Below are 20364 nucleotides of genomic sequence, written 5' to 3'. Positions count from 1 at the left end.
ACCAAATTTGCATATATATTCCTCTATAGAAACTCTCTCAAATGACATTATCAGACAAAACCACCAGCTTTACTACTGCTTTGTTCTGATGCCACCTGCAGTTATTTCAATCTGTTATGAAGAAAGAAAAAAAAAAAATAAGAGAACCAGAGCAAGCTGTAAAGTAATATACAATTTATTTTTTCTTTACATCAATCTTTATGAAAATAACATCACTTACATTTTGTGATTCAAATTTCTTGTACCGCATATTGCTGATTTCTAACATGGCACTTAAGGGAACATTCACTTAAACAGCTACACAATCTCATGAAATTAATTAATTCCCCATTTCTCAGTTAAGCATGACTGAACATACAACTCTGTCAAATTTAAGACCACTCATTCATTCCTGATGTTTTAAGAAAGAAAAAAAATATACATATATCTATCTTTCCCTTTCTGCTGAAATACCCTACCATGTTTACAAAGACTGAGGGGAAGGGGAGAATCGCTTACAGAAGACACCTAAAAGGGCAACAAAAAAGGTTGTCTTTATTGATTACATAGCTGGTAAAAACAAAACAAAACAAAACCACAAAACCCAAACAATCTGATAACACTGGATGATAACACTACCTGTACACATGTACAGGTAAAGCTGAAATACTGTGCAGTTGTAACAGCTAGAGGTGTAGTGCACCATTTTTTTGCCTACTTAACAGAAGATAATACAACGTTTTAAACAAGTAACCAGAAATTTCACTGGAAAGCCACGCATACATTTACAAAGATGCAAGATGCGACTTAGTGATTTGGTTTACATCACATATACTGGGAACCATGAATAAGGAACTCTTTGCACATATGTACATGACCTTGAAGTTAAAAAGTAGTCTTAGCAGTCTGTCTTCGCATTAACAGGGCGACTTCCTACTAGGCTGCTGGCATGAGTGTTAAATCCTCCTGCACTGTTTTGAAGTTTACCTCTAAATACAAACATTTGGTATCTATGCAGTTCAGCTTTTGCCGGCCACTGAGTCACACTGTATTTTCACTTGGTTTCCTCAGGTTTAAATACTGCCCGTGTATCTTGCATGTCCCTAACTAGTTACTATGCTTTAAAGTTACCAGATTAAGCACCGCGATAAAACTAACCGTCACTCAAAAGACATCTGCAACAGCAAGGCAAGCTTCCCCTGACATTGCTTCCTGCGATATGCATCTCACTTTTGTTCTATGTAGACTTCTAATGGTCAGAGGTTAGATGCCTCTTTGGCCTTTTAACCAAGGCATCAGCAACGATGCTTAAAAAGATGAAGCCAACAGCTCACTGGGAACTTGAGTGTAACAGCATCAACTCATTTCATATTTGCAAGCTAACAAAATACCCAGAGACAACGTGATTGCCATAAGCTTCCCAACATTCATGTATTAGTTTCACACAGTGGCATAAGAAACAGAGCTACTTAATTTTACTGTACAATTGGGTAACCATTTACATCACGAAAACCAACAAACACAAATTTAACCGTCAGCACAACTGCAAAAAAGAAATGGTCCTGTGACATGGCAGGTCATGTTTTGCGAGCTAGAGAACTTCCTGAACAGTTGCCCTAAAGTTAGTTTCATCTTTACAACCTGAAGACTTCAATGACATAAGTCAGAAAACATCTCCTAAATTCATAGGACTAGTTCGTAGTGAAGACTCAAAACCCAGGAATAATAGACTTTTAGGAATAAGGTAGGTACATACTTCTGAATTCTTCACCTTAACATTTCAACTGTTGCCACTGGAAGGAAGATCTTCAGCTCAGAAAGATTTCATTCAACGTTTGAAAACAAGATTTAATAAAAAAACCAAACCCAAAACCGGACATTATAGATTGATTTAGAGACCGGCTCTTTCAAAACCAAGACAGCATACCTAGAAAATTAGAAAACCTGGTCCCATTTGTATTTTTAAACACTGATTGTAAGTAAAAAAAGAACACAGTAGATGCAATTATATGAAAAAACCTGCCTAATAAACTCAAGTACACAACCAAGAGTAACTGGGGAATAAAAAAACCCAAACTACTGCGTACAATAGACAAGGCAGGGGACCTTTTAGAATACAAATAACATACAAATCAAGATGATCATACCATATGTCCCTCACTGGCAAGGATTTGTTGGCTAATTAAAAATTATATATCATATAAGAAGAAGCATACGTTTTTCTATCAAAAGTAGTCCTGTAAGTTACAATGTTCACCACTGATTAAATATTTCCCTTCCAGATAAATGGACTGATAATATGCTTATTTAGACAAGGCTACAAATACATTCTCAAAAAAAACCCCAAAAAATAAAAAGAAACAAACAAAAAAAACCACAACCAACCAACCAACAACAACAAAAAAAACCCAAGAACAACCACCCCAAAGTGCTGTGAAGTAGAAGCAGGATTTCTCCCTGCACACACTTAAGTTTTTCTAAAACAATTACATGAGCATACCTGACAGAAGTCCTACTTGTTGTCAGAAAACTGAAAGAAAACAGATGAAGCAGAGGCTTGATACACTTGACCGTTCCCAACTACCAGTTTTGGTTTCTGCTAATTTACCACTTTCTCAGAACTGAGCAGTTTGCTGCCTAGTATCTGAATGCTAGTTTTAGCACAACACATCCAAACACAACATTTAAGCCAACCCAACATTCTGAAGATCCAACAGCTCAAGAAAGCACACTGCAAAAGTTCAGAGAATAGTCAGCAAGAAAAACCTTCCTTGTCCTCAGAACCGTTTAAAAGCACTGCCAGTTACCAAATGAGAGGGTGGCCTCCAGTCACGCTTCCATAGTCGGAAACGCTACAGCTGAACACTCCAAGTGTTTCCTTACAGCTGTTCTGTGGGATGTGCCTGCAGCACTCACAGCAAAGCTGAGCACATTAAGAGAATATTGCATTTTTCTGCTGGAAAAGCATCTTGAGTTTCTGGGTGCATTAATGTGATCTTTAGGCTCCTTTGATTGTGATAAATATTTGCTTCAGGAATCCTACTGCTACTGCTGTTGTACAATACTTACACATTCATGCAAAAAGAATGTTATTTTTCTTCTTAAAGACCAAGACTTCATCTTATTTAAACCCTAAATAGGAAGAAGCATTAAAATAAAAACAAAACCAAAAAAGCCTTCAGAAGATACACAACTAATTAGCTACTAAAACACGGTACTCCTGTGGCAAACTCAGTTCTTCTTCCACAATAGCTGGTTTTTGGTTGTGGTCTTTTTGAGATACTGCAATCAGAAAAGGGAATAGAAACAAAATTGACTAAAGAGAATATGGTCTATAAACCCCTTGGCATTAACGAGAATCTTCATCAACACAGCTGCCCAGAAAAGCATAAATGATGTTGATATCACTGTTTCAGTATACACTGAACATTCAATGACACACAGGTACTTATTTTACCTTTACTTTAAGTACATATATTCAAGTGTTCTGTTTCATGGTCCATTTCATGTCACTTCAGGAAAAGACAAAAGGAATGTAAAAGTTCTTCCTGTGCCTCATTCCATAGTTTTCTAGCTTGTGACCTCAAGAATGGCTAGTTTATTCAAGGACAACATGATGAAAGCCATTTATTGAATCAACCTGAAACCAAAAAATATGATGTCCTCCCACACTGAACCTGTGCTACAAAAAAAACATGATTACATTGAAAATAATGCAGAATGGCAATGAATGTAGTAAACAGAGCCTGGACTTTTTTTACTACTGTTTCAAACAGGCACTAACAGTACCCTGCAGGAAAACAACTGGCAACTCAGCTGTTTGACTAAACTGAGACAGATATTAAGTGCTCTACATACAATTCCATGAACATAAATGTAAACAGAAGTGTTTGGCTTCCATACAAAGCAATATTTCTCAAAGTGCTGGGGTTTGGAAATCTGTCCTGCATATTTCCAAAAGCAACTAGTTTACATTCTGTTTAACAGGATTCATAAAGTCTTTTGGAGGTTAACTCACTTTGGTCACGATCCCAAAGAAAAGTTTATGTTGAGTAGTTTCAACTATCCTCCTCATCATCACTAATAAGGTCTCTTTTTTCTACACATGTCTCTCGTTCGCGCAGGAAATCCTCACGAATGGCTTCTAGTTCAGTCAGTTCAAGACGCACTTTCTCCAGGTGGTAAGTCCTTCGGTTTCTGATCTGACGCAATGGAAAAGGATTCAGGTCTCCAAAAGCAATAGCAGTCAGCTTCCTGTAAGATTATGCAATATTAGAAGACAATCGTTCATATTTGGCATTTTTAAAAATCAGTTTTGAACTTCATCCATACCAATATTCAGGATATGGCTGGCACCTCTGGTCTCCTCCACATACCTGACAGGTCTCAGATGTTATCAGTATTGCAGGAAAGTTCTATAAAGCACTCAGTTTTAAAGTTATTTCAAGTGATAATGTGTTATCAAATCCTCAACAGTTCGCAAAGTCACATGCAAGCTCTATATAACGCTATAGAGATTACAGCCTTGCTGATGCCGAAAAGCTCAGCTAATCCAAGTTTCATTGGCTAGACTGAACACTTGGTGCATTTTTACCCAGTTATAGACTGGATAACTTCCTTCATATTACTCACTGAAGCTCATTCAATCCCAGGAGAGTCAGTTCTCAAATTATTCAACCCAACAACATAGTTTAAGAGCTTAGATAAAGCCTGGGAAAATACAAAACATGTAAAAGCCAAACTTTATGATACAGCGAGAAAGCTCAGGGATTCTGCTGGCTGGAGCACAGAAATCTCCGAGCTAGTGTCAACTCAAACTCATCAGAAGAAATAGCGAAGCACCACAGGAGTATCCATCACCCTTCCAGAGACATGCTGTATCATACTATCATTCAGTCACAGCAAAACTAATAACTATCTTTGGCAAATCAGTTAACTACATCGTTACTGTTGATCTATACCGAAAAAAATTCTTATTATTTACTAAGGAAAAAAGAGCAACTGGAATTTAACTTATTCTACTTTAATTATCAGATTAACCAAAATATTAAGCAAACTTATTTGGACAGTTTAAGCCTAAGCTCTCCCTAGGTTTGTATTTTTGAGTAAACAAGAACAATTTCCTGCTATTTATAAAGAGAGCGTATTCCAAAAGCTTCTCTACCTGTGTACAACGGGCTATGGAACACAAATTTTACCTGTAGAAAAGCCTAACTAGGACATCCTATAACCTAGAGTATAATTATACACACATTAGTAGAGGCTTTTCTCCACCAGAGAGCTTAAAATTAGAAATTCAGGATGTCCGTAACCGTTCTGATTTTTCCCTCTACAACAAGATGACTTCTTGTCCATATCAGTAAAGACATCACTGTACATGCTTTGGCATTGTTTAAATTTTGATGCTGTAAAATTTGTACAAAAATGGCAGAATAAGAAACCAGGTGGTTTGAATCAAGCCCTGTCAGTTCTAGCGGGCAAATTCGTATCCCCTAGATGGCACCACACCACTACTTTCAACTCTCACTTTTAAAATCCTTGGAAAGTAGATATTTACAGATTAGCACAGAATATGTTTGTATTGTAAATATCCTTGATGCACTGAATTCTTCCTTCACCTGAACTCACCTCACCACCTGCTGAAGATACCTGATTAGCTCATTTTGTTAACAGCAAAATGAGATATCTTCCAGCAATATAAGAAATCTTTAAAATAGGTTACTTCAGCATCAGAAAGTTTTGTCAGGCGAGCTAAGCCATCATTTCCTTTACATAAGTGCAAAAGGAAGGAAAAGCCAAATCTGCAGCTCTGATTAAACACCAAAGTTTTGTTCAAACTAGGTAAGGGGCGGGGGGCGGGGGGGGCAAAAAAAAAAAGTTTTATACTTTCTTTTTTTTCCCCCCTCTTCTTTTGCAGCCTTTAGTTTCTGGTGACACAGCTGTAGTACTACATATTACACATCTGATTATAAGCTATCAAATAGCTTATTTATCAATTATAAAACATCCACAAATTATTTTTATTTATTGTTTTCTGTTAAAAATATGTGCTCCCTCTTCCCAAGCACATACTTCTCTGTCACTTCCAGATTGGTAATCAGAGCCAGCATTTATTTTGGTCACAAGCAGCTGAGTACAACAACTGTCCAGCATTTTTCAAATCAAAGGGGGGAATGCTAAAATACAAAGCACCACATAAGTCCCCTTTGAGAGTTTTTGGAGACTTTTCAGCAGAGGAAGCAACATCTGTTATCAAGACTTTCACCGTCTAAATCAGGTGCTCTCTGCATCTGTCTCAGCAATCCTTTTTAAGCACAGAATAAGATTATTCACTTTTAACTTCTCTCCAGTCAGAATTGGAACACAGGAAGTAAAAATAATAAACAGCTCTTACAGTAGTAGCCAAAATCTAAGCCTAAATTCCTATGGAATTTATTACAGTAAAAACAAACACCTCCAATTCCACTATATGATTTTGTACTAAATTCAGAATCAGAGTTTCAGTATCTGTGCAAAACATTTTCAGACATTAAACCGTCCCAATATGACATTTATTTTTACAATTAATCTGCTGCTCCAGAGTCCAGAATCTAAGAACCTAAAAGCATTAGACCCTAATTTACAAATTGTAATTCCTATGCAAGGACTGAAAACCAGAAGAGCATCTAATTCGCATTTATTCTCTGCTTTCAACATATATCTTAAACTCAGCTGGAGTTATGGGGCATTAGCTCATGCATTAACGATGCATAAGGGAGCTAAACCTAGTGGGTCATAGCTCATGTTTTTATTCCTTGAGCCAGGATGTGCTTTCATTTATCATAAAACAATCTACAACGTAAGTTCTATTCACAATGCATGGTGAGACTTCACCTATGGCTGAAATCCTTAAGTGCTGATGATACAGACTTCTTGATGATACATGATACAACTGCTAAACAGGACCAGCTTGGCGAAGTCATCTCAATCATACCTAAAAAAATTTATAATTATGCACTCAGTACTCCTGCCTTTGTCTCTGCTAGACAAACTACTCTCTCATGAGAAATCTTCATTTCATTTCTAGCTGCTTTATATCTAAATTAAGATCTAAATAAAAACAAACCAAAAAAAACCACAATGCCCCACCACGTCTTTCAATCACACACAAGTTGGAGTGACCCACCTAGCATCAAGTATAGTGCGTGTGAAATAGCGAAGGTACTTGAAAATGGACATTGAATCTTGCAGCTTCAAGATTTCCTCTTCTTTGTATTTAAAAAGTGCCAGGGCAAATCGGAATATTACCTGGTAAAGATACACACGATGTTTGGTTCTTTATAAGAGCAGAACACACCGATTCTCATTATTATCTATTGTAAACTCAAAGGAAAAGCTTTACTCTTCCCACAGGCTGCATTTGAGCTACCTCATCACACCTCCCCATCTCCCTTCCCTGCCAATCCCTGCCTCGTCTCCTATTTCCAAAAGCTGCCAAAAGCTTCTGTTGTGGCCTGTAACCATGACAAGGTGTTCTGCAGTTCTATCCAGAATACAATATTGGGTTTGTAGCGCAGAAATTCTTGGAAGTTTTGAGCTCCCAGTTCAGTTGTAGAATAAAAGACTACTGAGCCCATTGAAAGCGTTGATTAAGTTTCTTCAGACCTAAAATGAAGTTTTATTTATTAAACATAATTTTCCAGTGCCTTAAGTTTTCCCAACATGTTGGAGGACTGATGCTGAAGGAATTTCTCATACCAGTGTGTCAATCAGCTTTGGCATGAGCTGGAAGAAGCGTAACTCCCCTTCATTCTGAAAAAGGCTTCACGAAGTTCTGAACTTCAGTCTGAACCGGCTGCCTTCACAAAATGCCACGATTTGAATGAACGCACAGCCAAAATACCACTGCATGTTAGAACACTCATCTGAAGCCAACAAGAAACCTAGCTAATGCAGTCTTTGCTGACTTATTTTATAACTCTCCTGTTCTCATCACTTGCCTACAATATTTGCGTCTGTGCTATTACTGTGTTTGAATCCAACGATTTTTTTTCCTGCATCAATTTTATTGCATGGCAACTTCACAAGTATGAAACGCATGAAAATTATTTCATCTGCATCCCTTAATTTATGAGACAGGAGCCCAGATAGTCATTGCTTGTCAGTCGTACTTGAAATATCTGCAGAAATAAAACAAATAGTTGCTGCAGAGACAAGCTAAACAATAGCCCTTGGTCACAGCAAATTTTTACTTCTTTTCAATATTTCTAACTTCTGCCTCCTTCATTTAAGCTTTCTTCTTTGTAAGAGTAGCTCTCATATTGATATAATTACTTAAAACTGATTGACAGCTGCACATAGGAGTAGATAGCACTGCCTATAGCTTTATTTTTGAAAGGTAAGGAAAAAAAAAGGTGGCTAGTGAAAGGAAAACAGCATTTAGAATTCTCCTGTGTAACTCAAGCTTTTAATTGCAGACCACAGATAAAATAGAAAGTGTTTTCACTGGTTATTTATGCACATTTCCTCCTTTTTTCCCCTACCAATGATTTTAGCTGGCAGAATTCCTGTCAACAACCTTCTTCCACCCTGCACTCAATAACATCACAGTATTTTGTTACCAGGTAACAATTGAAAAAAAACTTAAGTCATTCAGTTCACCTTTGGTCCCTCATATAGGAAGGAGTCCCAGATTTTAAAAAGGATGTCGCTGACAACACTGTCCACAAATACCACGAGAAACCAGTTGAAAGTTATAAGGGTATAGTCAACTTTGTACTGTTCAAAGTGAGCATGCAGCCGTGGAAGCTTCTCACTCATTAAATCCTTGAATACTCGCTGATCAACCTAAAGAGATGACAAATACGACATTATTGCTCCTACGTTTTCCAACACTTATGTGATTCAAAGCTGGGCTGCTACCAATCTGTAGAGTGCAAGCGTTTCAAGAGCTAACCAGGAAATCAAGGACTGTCTAGTTAACACTTCTAAGCCAGACCCACCCAAAACACGAGTGGCCATCCCAATGCACACCACTCTTGCTGACACAACCTTTTGCTTCTCAATCTACTCCCAGTCTCACAGGACTACTCACATCCAGATGTTGTCTTCCTACTATAAGCCACTAGCACTGCACCAGTGCAGGAGCACCGGAGCAGAGAACAAGCTGGGGAAAAGACTTCGAGGGAGGATGCAGCACGTACCAGAGCATCACCTGGAAGCTCTGCTACAGCGTCTAATACTTGCGGTACTGCAAAACGCATTCTTGCCCCCACTACCTCACAGAGCCCACAACCAAGAAAAGAAATGATGAATCAGCTCAGGCAATGTTGTGAAGCCAGTCATCAGAAGAGGGGTGAAGGACTGGAGCTCCAAGCAGGTGACTGTACAGTTATTTCGGTGTTACACTCTGAGCGTCTGTAAGAACGGTCCTGGTGCCTGGAACTCACTCTGCCAACCCAACACATACCCCTAAAACAATTATAGAGGAAAATTTTTGGCTGCAGTTTACAGCAACAGGCTTTATTTTGGCAGAGCACATACCTGAGATCCTAGCAGCGTCTTAGTGTAATAATCACGAGGCATGAAAACTTCCACTATTGTTACTAGACACCAGAAAGCATCTTCCTGTTCCAAGTACAGAAGTGCAATTGCTACCAATCTGAAAAGAGAGTTTATTTGGAGAAAAAGATTATTACAGTATCACAAAATGTATTAAGAACAATTACAGTAAAGTCTTTGTTTCTGTTCAGCAAAGAAATATATTTAGCAGGAGTGCATTGAACAGCAAAACTGTTCGTAAAGTTTAAGATGGGGCCATGAGATGCCTTCTCAGCCAAGCCAAGTATTTTTATTCAATTAAATAAGAAAACAGATAAAGGCAAAACCAAAGCTATTTGCTAGAAGCCATTTTCCCAGGAACTAAGCCAAAATAATTAGAAGCTTCCAAGTCCTAAATATACTACTCTGACTCCCAGACTTTTGTCTTTCCTTATCGAAGAGGAGAAGGAACAGATGGTTCTTGCATTTCACACAAAATTGTTTTAAGTTTAGGAAAAAAAAAAAATCAAATCCTTTCTACCATGTTTACTTTATATCCATTAAGATAAATGTAAGTAACACTTCTGTCTTTATCTGCTATCATCTTTTAAGGAAAAGAAAAAGCCCTAAAATTTTTCAAAGACTAAACTTGTGTAAGAATTTCTTGAAGTAGGGGGCAGGGTGGAGGGGGGGGAACCACAACCACAAACAAACAAAAAAACCCACAAACAAACAAAAAACCCCCCACGCCACACAAAAAAACACCCCAAAAAAACCCAGCAGCATTCCTAGTTTTCCTGTTTTTAAAAGGGGAAAAAAAAAAAAAAAAATCATCAGGGGATAACTTAACATTGCTGATAGCTGTTTGAATATGAAAGGTAGCCTCCAATGTATTTCTCCAGGTAAACTGATTTTATTCCTGTGTGCAGAGGAGCTGTAATAACATGCACTGCTTCTGATGTCACACAGCTTAATAAGGGGATCACACTTCAAAAAGCTTAAGAGAACCAAAGCAAAGAATAAATATTTTGTTTGCTTTTAACTTCTGCAAGTACACGCAAATGCAGAATTATTTACAGTAAAAGCAAAAATAAACAAAAAAATGTCCAAGGAGAAAATAATGCTGCTCAGAAAGTTCAAATGCAGCAAAAGCATTTCTAACACCTTCTAGTCACCCGAGACGTTGCTCCAAGACTGCAACAGCTGTCGTGTGACATGCCAGTGACAATACTAATGCTAAAAATATATTATTTACCTACAGAACGTAACCACTAGTGACAAATACTCAGAAAAAGAATACTTATTACTGCATTATTCACTACCCCTACTACACTACTCACTGCCTCTATTCCACTACTTCTTCAGTGCAGTTTCAAGTGATAAAGCTGCTCTAGTTCCCAAGTCTCTTACCCTATTCTAGTACATAAACTACTGCACAAATCGACACCTATAGCGCTACATTATGTGGATGAGGGGAGGTGTTACACTAACACATCCGCTTCAGCCAACACCTTCCTTTACTATGGATCTCGAAGTACCAAAGCTATGCAATTGCAATGACTTCAATTTTTTCTTCACATTGTAAAACTAGAATCATCCTTGAATTGATTACTGCAATTCTGATGGAAGACATCCTGAGGAAAATGCTGACATCTGTAGCCTTAACAGCAAAAATAGCTTTCAAGTATTTCTTCTGTTTATAAAAACAAAAAAACCAAAGAAAACCAAACAACAACAAAAAGCCTAACAAATTATTGCAGACAAAGAGCAAAAAGATCCCCTACAACTGACACGAAGACAACCTAAAATTTCATTTAAGTAGCCCATTCTTTAGGTGAATTAATTCCAGTTCTTTTGCCAAGCTGATTTTACAAGTTTCATGATCCAAGTATTCTGGGTTTTTATTGTGGTTTTGTTTTGTTTTTTTTAAAATGGTAAGTTATTTGTTTATTAAAAAATTATAAATTATGAACATACAACCCATAAGGCAAATTGCTGTCCAAAGGCACGTCGCTGTACATGTGATTTGAACGGCTCATTATGTGTTTCACTGCATAGTTATTAATCAACATCTGCAAAACCTTACCTGTTGAGCCCTTGGCAATATCCTATATCAGGATTTCTCCATGAAAATGCCAACAGCACGTTTCGCAGCTTCTGGATCCCTTCAGATGTTGGGGAGGAATAATGTTTGTTGTTTGGCAAAGTTCTCAAGAGATCCAATTCAATTTGTTTAGATGCAGGATTTTGTTTTTCCAGAGCATTTTGAAGCAAAGTTTGGAAGTACCCAGGAACAGTGCTGTCTTTGAATTTTTTAACATGGAGATTGACACACCATTTCCATATCTTGGAACGATGTTCATGTGGAATTCCAGATCGAATAAGATTCTTGAGTTCTACACAGCGCATCATCTCTCTATTCATTGTGCTTGCAAGATAGTTCTCCCATTTTACTCCTGTGGAGATCTCCCGATTTTCACTGAGAGAAAGCGATCGCAGGTCCAAAGCTCGTGATTTTGCTACTAGTTTCTCCTCATCATCATCCTCTGGGACTGTCTGAAAACCATATATATCATATTCACTGAAATTGAAGGAAAAAAGAAAAAAGTTTTTTAAAAATGTGTTCAGGAGCCCTGAAACTCTCACGTTCCCATCCTAAATTTACTTCAAGTATCCCTCAAGCCACTCCCCATGGTTTTCAAGTTTTAACAATTATTATTTAAACATTTTTCTGAAGTATAAACTTTCATAATTATTTTTATAATCCCATATACTAAAGACTTTGTGCCCATATATTACAACATAGATTAAGCAGTTTATATAAGAACGTGGTCAAGTTCAAATGAATCCATCTCTTCAGTAGCTCACCTTCAACAGCTATAGGGCAACATTTGAGTCTAATTTTTACACTATATCTCAAATAAAACAATAAATGGATTTATACAGCCGAAAGGATTTAATGATGATACTGTTATTCATGAAGGGAAGTACATTAAAAACCCCAAATCCTGCAAATACATCCCCACTGTCTCTTTTCCAGTGTTAGAACTGGGCCCACTGACCAAGATACACAGAAATTTATTTTAATAGGAGCAAACTACCTGACCAGGTGTGGTTTGAAAAATGCTTGCTCTGGTTGCTCACTAGTTTCTGCTTTCAAGGCATCTTCCAGTAACTGCGTGATGACCTCACGAGCAGGACTCTGCTCCTCAGAACAAACAGGAGTTTTCATTTCTTGAAGCAAGATCAAGTATTTACTTTCTATCTGACAGAGTTTGGCTTCCAAGCTAGTATACTGCAAAAAAAAAAAAAAAAAAAAAAACAACAAACAATACAGAATACCTTCAGTATTCAGAAACTGACTTTGTACTACACTTTTTAAAAAAATCTGGTTCAACATTACTCTATTTGCTTATGTTGCTTAGAAACTTGTAAGTTAAGAACAGTCAGCTTTACTTTCCCATTTTTGTAGCACCAGAAAACATATAGCAACCCTTGCGTGTGGAAAACAAAGATTAAATATGCATTTTATTACACTACTGTCAAATTCTGTATATAAAATAAAGAAACCTCAGAGACTTGTGGCTTTTTACAGGAAGTCTTTTAAGGCAGAACAGTAGACGAGAGATTTTCTACCACATGTATTTTTACACGTGGAAAATCTGAGCAAGCTTTAGTTGTCATTACATTGTATGAAGTACTTTAAAAACACAAAATGGTTGAGCTGTAACAGCTTTAAGGCTATGCATGTTCGAACAAAAAGAACTTAAATGGCATTTTAAAGATACCTGTTAGGTAATAGCATGTGGGAATTGTAAACAACACACCTCCATGCCAGAAATACAGCATTTAGACCTGGCTGCTGTGTGCATCGTTTCCAAAAAAAACCAAAAGCAAACCCTATCAAACCATAGCTACAGGTATCTTGCCTTAGCTATGGATGTGTGCATCGCTCCTAGCGCCCGGCAATGCAAATCTGCATTATTTACCTGCAACTTCTCTACGCTCACATTCATCTATACAGAAACACACTTCCAAATTGACATTCACCCTACCGTAGTCATCCTTCGTGCTCAGAAGGAGAAAGCTCTCAGGGACATATCAAACCCTTACACATCCTGTTTTTCGCATACTTTAAAAAATTATTACAGTCTTAATTCTAAGGAAACAGTGTTTTCAGAAAGATACATGCTTGTGTTCATAAGTTATGAAAAAGTTCCACTGGTTAACACGATTTTGAAGTTAATTACTTCTTTCAAGAACTCATTCAGAAAGATTAGTCTGTAAAGATTGGGGTTAGGGGGAATTTTTTTTTTTTTTTAAAGCCATCATATTTAATACCTTTAAGTCGTTCCATTTCCTTTCCACAATTACATTTCCTGTGTAGATTTACAACTGAATTTTTGAAAACTGCTTTAGACATTGACAAAATGAGAACATGCTGTTAGTCTGACCTTTGCCTGCCATTCTCTCTCTCTTGCTTCTGCATTTCTTCGTAGAGCAGAAAGTTCCAAAATCTCCTTATTTAAAAATTTATTCTGGGTCTTATAACCCTGAAGATTGTCCTGTTGATAAAAAAAGCAAACTGGATTTTTAATTAAAATATCTTGCAAACAGCAAATGCCTAGCAGACAAAGTATACCTTAGAATACAGAACAAGCAGCTCCTAATAGCACTTATCATTAATAATATCAGGATCAAATCAAATGTTATTTTTAGCCTTCACGTAAGTCAAACACACCCATCAAACGCGAGCACAGAGGTGTGCAGGGTCGTGCCGTGCCTCCCTTGCACCCATTCCAGTGCGACGCTCCCAGCAGAAGGCAGCTGGTCGCTGCTTGCTGTCACGGGGCAGGCGCAGCCCTGCGAGGCCACACCAGCGAGGAGAACAGAAGCGTGCATGCTGAACACACCAGAGGCCATGGTGCTGCGCGTCAGCCCGGAGCATGTACCATGCATCGTAAGAAGTGCGGGCAAATGCCCCTTGGGTTTGGGTTACCCTCACCAGTCCTCATTTAAAGTACAGATTGATGTCTGCCTCCGTACAAAAACAGAACTCCTCAGCAATAAGCTTCCTCGCCTAACCCACTCAGCTCCAGGCTGCAGATACTACCTCCGAAACCTGAGGCTGTGGGAGGACGGAATGTTGGCACCCTCTCAACAAACACAACACCCCCACACTTCACAGCATCTACAAGCTTTGGTCTGCTTTCTGCCAAGACCATTGCTATCTAGTTTTGATTTTATTTTCTAAAACTTCCCAGACTCACATATAGGAAGGAAAATTATGAATATGTTAATGTATTTAAATGACTGACTTGTATTCCAAATCTCTTGGAATGCTCATCAATTAGGAATACAACATTTATCCAAAGACAAGAAAGCATGTTTAGAGCAAAGTGGCTAACTTCAGTAACTTCATTAAGAACTTCTGACATTTCCACTGAGGTAGGTTAGAGGGGGGAAAAAAAGGAAAAAAAAAAAAACCCACGCAAAAATGCATTGATAATATCTGCAGCAGTATTAGTAAAATAGGTTCTTACGCTCCTCCTCGGAGCTCTGCTTTGCCATTGCACATGCTCTTTATTTCCTCACTTTTGATTTTTTTTTTTAATTAAAAAAAAGCAAGCTTTCTAGTTGTTTTCCTTCATGCTTATATTGTCCTCTTTCCTGTTCCTTTGGTTACTTCTCACACCACTCCTCCACACCAATGATTAAACTACTGAAAGTAGGGGACACTGTACTATAGAAGTGCAGACCAGCTCAAAGTATACAAGTGCTGTTTAGATTGCCACGTAACAGTTCAAAGTGTAGATTCCAAGCTGAGAAAGCCTCAGTTGATGAGTATCTTGGAGAACTGCTCAGTGATCTCCTCAAACAGTACAGCAGACTAGAAATTGGTTTTTACAGGCAGCAGAGATTTCCCCTATCCACCAAGACAGAGACATTGCTCTTACTTTTAGTCTGTCCAGTTCCTGTAGCTCCTTATTAGTACAGGTGGCCATGGGAGAATTTACTGCTCCACTTTGAGAGGATGTATTGTCCTCACATTCACTGAGTTGACGAGAGAGTTTCATGATCACTTCATCTTTAGCTTGAATAGTTTCCATCAGCATACCCAGCTGCTCATTGAGTTCTCCAACCTTACATTTCAGATTCTTTACTTCCTGCTGGAGACTATCTTTTTCCAGATTTAACTTTTCAAGCTGGTTGTTGAGGCCCAAAATCTGGTCATCTTTTTGGTGCAACAGCTCTAATTTGTCTTTGGGAACGCCCTCACAAAGACGGCTTGCAAAATATTTATCGTATTGGGAAGATCGGACTGTTTGCTGCAGAAGTCGCACGAGTTCCTGAGAATTATAAAAAAGAAAGACTGTAATGAAGTTTTAAGTTTCTAAGGTTTATAACTTAGAAATCTAACATCAAGCAAAAGAAAGCTTTGGAATAGGTTTTGAACCTGAATCATCAGCTTGTAACAGACTTCACAGTGGTGTTTTAAGGAAAAAAAAAAAGGGAAACATGATTTCTAGCAGCCGAACACTTTACAATGAGTGGCCTATACCGACAGCTTAAATATCTTTCACTGAGCTAAGGATCCTGCCTAGAAAAGCTACAACATGTTTGGGAAGAGCAGTTGACAGCAGTGTTCCAGCTAAAAAAGGCTTACATGTAAGCAGCCATGTTGTAAGAAGATAAACAGGAAGAAGGCTTAAGCCAAAAAACTGAAGAGGTGAACATTACAGACTGAAAAAGGGAAAGATAACTAATTGTTCTCTTCCCAAACAGACTCAGAGAAAATAAAAGGGAAAAAAAAAGTACATGCTGCTTTGCTGAAAAGGAAGTCTTTGGAGGGATGCTTAGAAAAATCTTGCTGCAGAACCAGCCAAGTAATTAACAGAATTGACATAAGGGGGGGGGGGGGAGGGGGAGTTTTCGTGGTCTTTGCAAACAAACAAACAAAGACAGCATCAAACACTCTGAAGTGTGTATATATATATATATATATATATTTTTTTTTTTAATACATCCAACAATTCTACCATTTTCATCTTCTATTCCCTCACACTAAAAAAGGGACAAGTATCTTTGCTCATGGCATTGCATAGATCCTGGACAACTACAACATTTATTCCTTGCATGAAAAATGTATGTGTTTTGCTTAGGGAATCATAGGTACACATGCATAAGAGAAGCTGATTTTTAAGGCAGTTACACTAAAAGTAAAACCCTACTTGATTCCTTGTTGGAATGAGATCTTGAGTGACGTTCAAGAAGTGAAGGCTGTTACATGCAAAGAAGTCAAAGTGAAATTTAAAAGAAAAGAAATACTGTAAAAGGAAGAGTTTAGCTTAGCTACTACCAGAAGCTCTCTGAAAGTCAGGCCGTAAAAAACCAAACCAAAAGAAAACAGAAAAAAATCCCATCCACAACAACAAACAAAACCAAACAAAACACAACCAACCAACAAATGCAAAACACAAACCCAAAATAACCAAAACAAGACACAAGAAGAGAATAAGATATTCCAGATCTACAATAAACACTAAGAAAGCCAGAAGAGCAGACTACTCACGCACAAGCCTCACTAATCTGGGTGATTACCTTTGCTCTTTCCCATGTTTGGTTAATGGTTTAACTGTGGAATTGGGGGAAGGTAAGTTCAATCCTAGAAACATTTGCAATACTTACCAATGAAACTCAGATTTCTAAAATCTTTTACTTTTTTAAATAGTTCTCTGACACTAATTAATAATACAACGAGCCAAGGGTGTGAGTCCCCATTCCCCCACCCTCTTCTCCAGAATTAAAAGAAACAAAACCCGAATTAAATAAAAAAGGACTTGAAGGGAGAAGTTCATCAGGAATTACATGTACTAATCGTGAAAGAAGCTGTCATTATCTGCCATGATCCTGGCAGACCCTGAGAAAGCTAGCTTCAGATAGTAAAAAAAGATACACACACCAAGTTAATGAATGAACACTGTGCAAATGGGAAGTTTTGTTCAGGGATCTAATCTTCAACAGATGTAAAATTCAGACCGTCTTGCTTCAAGACCTTTTGTAAACAAAGGTTCTTAAAGCAGTTAGTTAGCCATAAAGGGTAAACTCAAAATCACCTGCCAGATCTGTTTGCTTTTGTGCACTTTGCCTGAAGGCTTAATTACCTTTTGGCTCAAAAGATCTTTCTTTAGCTTTTCCAACTCTTCTTGCTGGCTTTGATACTTCAGTTGCAGTTCAGAGACTAGTTTGTTGCCGTTACCAGAACACCACTCAGTTGGAGAAGAGTCGCTGCTGTTCCGGTTTTTGCTTGATGCAATCATGTCCTTTAACGGGCGCCTTGTTTTGTGTGGAATGCGGCCAAAATCAAATGGAAAAGCTGAACTAGTCAGTCCTGCATAAAACAATTTCTTCTAGTTCAGTTCACTTAGTAAAAAGGCGTTTCAAAGCATTCAGATTTCCTTTTAAAAATATGGTCATTAAAATTAAGACTCTATGCAGCATTTAAACAGCCCAATACAATAGTGTTAAACAGACCTCATTTTCCAAGTCACTTCCCTTGGTGGGAAAAGTATATAGCTCAAAGTCTTCTCCCCTCCCAGATGAAGGATTTAGCTCATAAATTAATACTTGTGAAATAAGACACGAAGAGAACTTTACAATTCACTACAGAAAACAAAAGGTACCCCTAACTATAGCAAAGTAAACTTTGCTTCAAATACTTAACAGCTCAGAAGTGATCAGAGCAAAAACGTCACTGATAACACAGCACACTGTTCTTTTAAGAGGCATTCAGTGTAAGGTTTCACCTCCATTTATAACACCACAGGAGTATTCTTAGATAAAAAGATGCTTTTTAATACATTAAATCACTTGGCTGTCAGGTAAAGTGCTCTTAAAGAGCTATAAAAATGTCTTCAAGAGGTTATTGTAGACACTGGTCAACTGTGAGAACCAGTTACAATGCACAGATGAGCTACCACTGCATATGCATCCCTATTTTATTTTCTTCCCCATTTCAGAAGCAAGCCAATATAAGATATATGTACACCCTTTAGGGACTAAAGGCAATTCTGCTTCAATGGGTGACGCTCAAATGAGTTATCAGAAGCCTCAACATTTTCCTTCATCCCGTAACTTTGCAACTCAAGTGACAAAACTAGAGATGGTAGCATGCTCAGGGGACCTGAAACAGTGGTTAACAAGGGTTCATACTTCATTCTGGTGTATCTGAATGGTAGGGGACTCCAAAAACATCATAAAGAAATACCTTTTTAAAAAGAATTTACAGAGCTCTGGACATGGTTTCTGAAGAAAAGATAAGCTTTCACTTACTCCCTTAAGTAACATAACACAGTACACTACACTAAAGAAGGTAAGGCATATGCTCCCCTTCCTTCCTCCCACTTCTACCTTTACTTCCTTCTGCAAAGTGTTTCCTCTTTTCTTCTAGGGCCATCGAGTCCTCTAAGTCTTTTGGGGTTGGATCCAGCATTTCCCACTCTTCAGTGGTATAAAATATGCTCTTGCGGTTCTCGTTATTTCCTTTTCTTAAAGAGGACATTGAATTTCTGTGAAAGAGACAGCAGGAAAAGTGACAATGATGTCTCCATTTCATGTTGTTTTTATAAAGGGGTTTTCAAGACAACCACTGCAGTTGAAACAGTGCAAACTAGAAACAAGCTAAAAACGCAGACAAAACTAATACCAAATAAAAGGTCAAAGAAAATAAAGCATTTCCTACTAAACAGCACCTGCTATCAGCAGTGCTATTTCCAAGAACAGAATTCTTTTGCTTAAACAGGATATTAATATCTAGGAGACCACTATGATCTTGTGTGTCATACTCTGTTCTATCTTGTTTTGTCAGTGGGGAAAACACAAACAAAAAAAGTTTTAAGAATTAGAAGCAGCATCTCTTTATTGATCAGTTATTGTAGCTTAGAATTTTAGGATAACTGCCAAGCATTAAATAAAACAGCATGCAGTCAAGAGGCACATATGTTATAGCTTCATGTTCTGGATTCATGTCAAACTTGGGATCATCCAAGAGACCTGCTGTAGCTGTATCGCTGGTGACAGGCTCCTTAGCAGTTTTCCTTTCCTAAGGTGGAACATTGCCAAGTATCTGCAAGAAGATTTCAGAGGCAATCTCTAAATTCCAGACAGATAATTCTACAGAAGAACAATATGCTTCACGAGCAGCATGCGATTACCCTACTCAGCTTCCCCAACAACCATCATGAAATCAGAAATGTTTACATGCACACTTATGTCCATGAGTATTAATGTAGCTCAGTATTGTAGAGTCTTTGTTCAACTAGAGAAGAGATGCTACATCAATCCATATGAATCAGTTTAATATTTTAGGTATAAAGTTGGAAATGTATTTAGCATCTCAGCATTTTCTGCACAGTCTGTGCAACCTGGAAGCCTACAAAGATGCCTTCGCTCAGTCAGCCACATTCTCTCTTCTTACTCTTCAAAACATAAGCAGAAAGTAACCCAGCTTACATCTTGAAGATCATTTGATGATTCAACTCAGCCTTTCAGCTTCACAAGAGATTTAACATCCAATCAAAGTGAACTCTAGGCTAGTCATTATGCAGTGCAAAATTCCTACATATCACCAACCAGGTGAATGGATTGATAATCAAATACAATTTCAGGCACCTGAAACTATTTCAACAATCAGTTTGTAAACTTGACAAAAATTGAATTACACTACACATTTAATCACTTTCCAGCAAGAATCACAATTTCTGTCGGGGGCAAGAAGCCTCATTTCATTGTTCAGACCTTCTGCTCAGATTAAATAGATCAAATTGGGTGATCATTCACCTATTTCTGAGGGCACCCAAAATGGCT

The 20364-nt window shown here is 37.9% G+C and overlaps 1 protein-coding gene across 7 annotated transcripts in view; it reads right to left on the bottom strand.

The window, feature by feature from the left end:
- TBC1D2B (TBC1 domain family member 2B) overlaps positions 1-20364 on the bottom strand; it is a 42370-nt gene that overhangs the window by 3197 nt on the left and 18809 nt on the right. For 4 of the 7 annotated variants that reach the window (XM_086756885.1, XM_086756888.1, XM_086756891.1 and 1 more), the window contains 10 exons: positions 18910-19067; positions 17664-17890; positions 15456-15848; positions 13953-14063; positions 12600-12793; positions 11585-12079; positions 9502-9619; positions 8620-8805; positions 7145-7266; positions 160-4233 (listed from right to left, as the gene is read on the bottom strand). In XM_086756885.1, the coding sequence (XP_086613011.1) occupies positions 4038-4233; positions 7145-7266; positions 8620-8805; positions 9502-9619; positions 11585-12079; positions 12600-12793; positions 13953-14063; positions 15456-15848; positions 17664-17890; positions 18910-19067 (2200 nt within the window). In that variant the 3' untranslated portion in view covers positions 160-4037. Of the gene's footprint in view, positions 1-159; positions 4234-7144; positions 7267-7352; positions 8139-8619; positions 8806-9501; positions 9620-11584; positions 12080-12599; positions 12794-13952; positions 14064-15455; positions 15849-17663; positions 17891-18909; positions 19068-20364 lie in introns of those variants that run through there. The other 3 variants (XM_086756886.1, XR_015259832.1, XM_086756889.1) reach the window with 3 other exon arrangements.

This window comes from Chlamydotis macqueenii, chromosome 12 (genome assembly GCF_036417535.1).
Source record: "Chlamydotis macqueenii isolate bChlMac1 chromosome 12, bChlMac1.mat, whole genome shotgun sequence".
In the NCBI taxonomy this organism is placed as follows: Eukaryota; Metazoa; Chordata; class Aves; order Otidiformes; family Otididae; genus Chlamydotis; species Chlamydotis macqueenii.
This window is presented reverse-complemented; position numbering and strand designations above follow the sequence as displayed.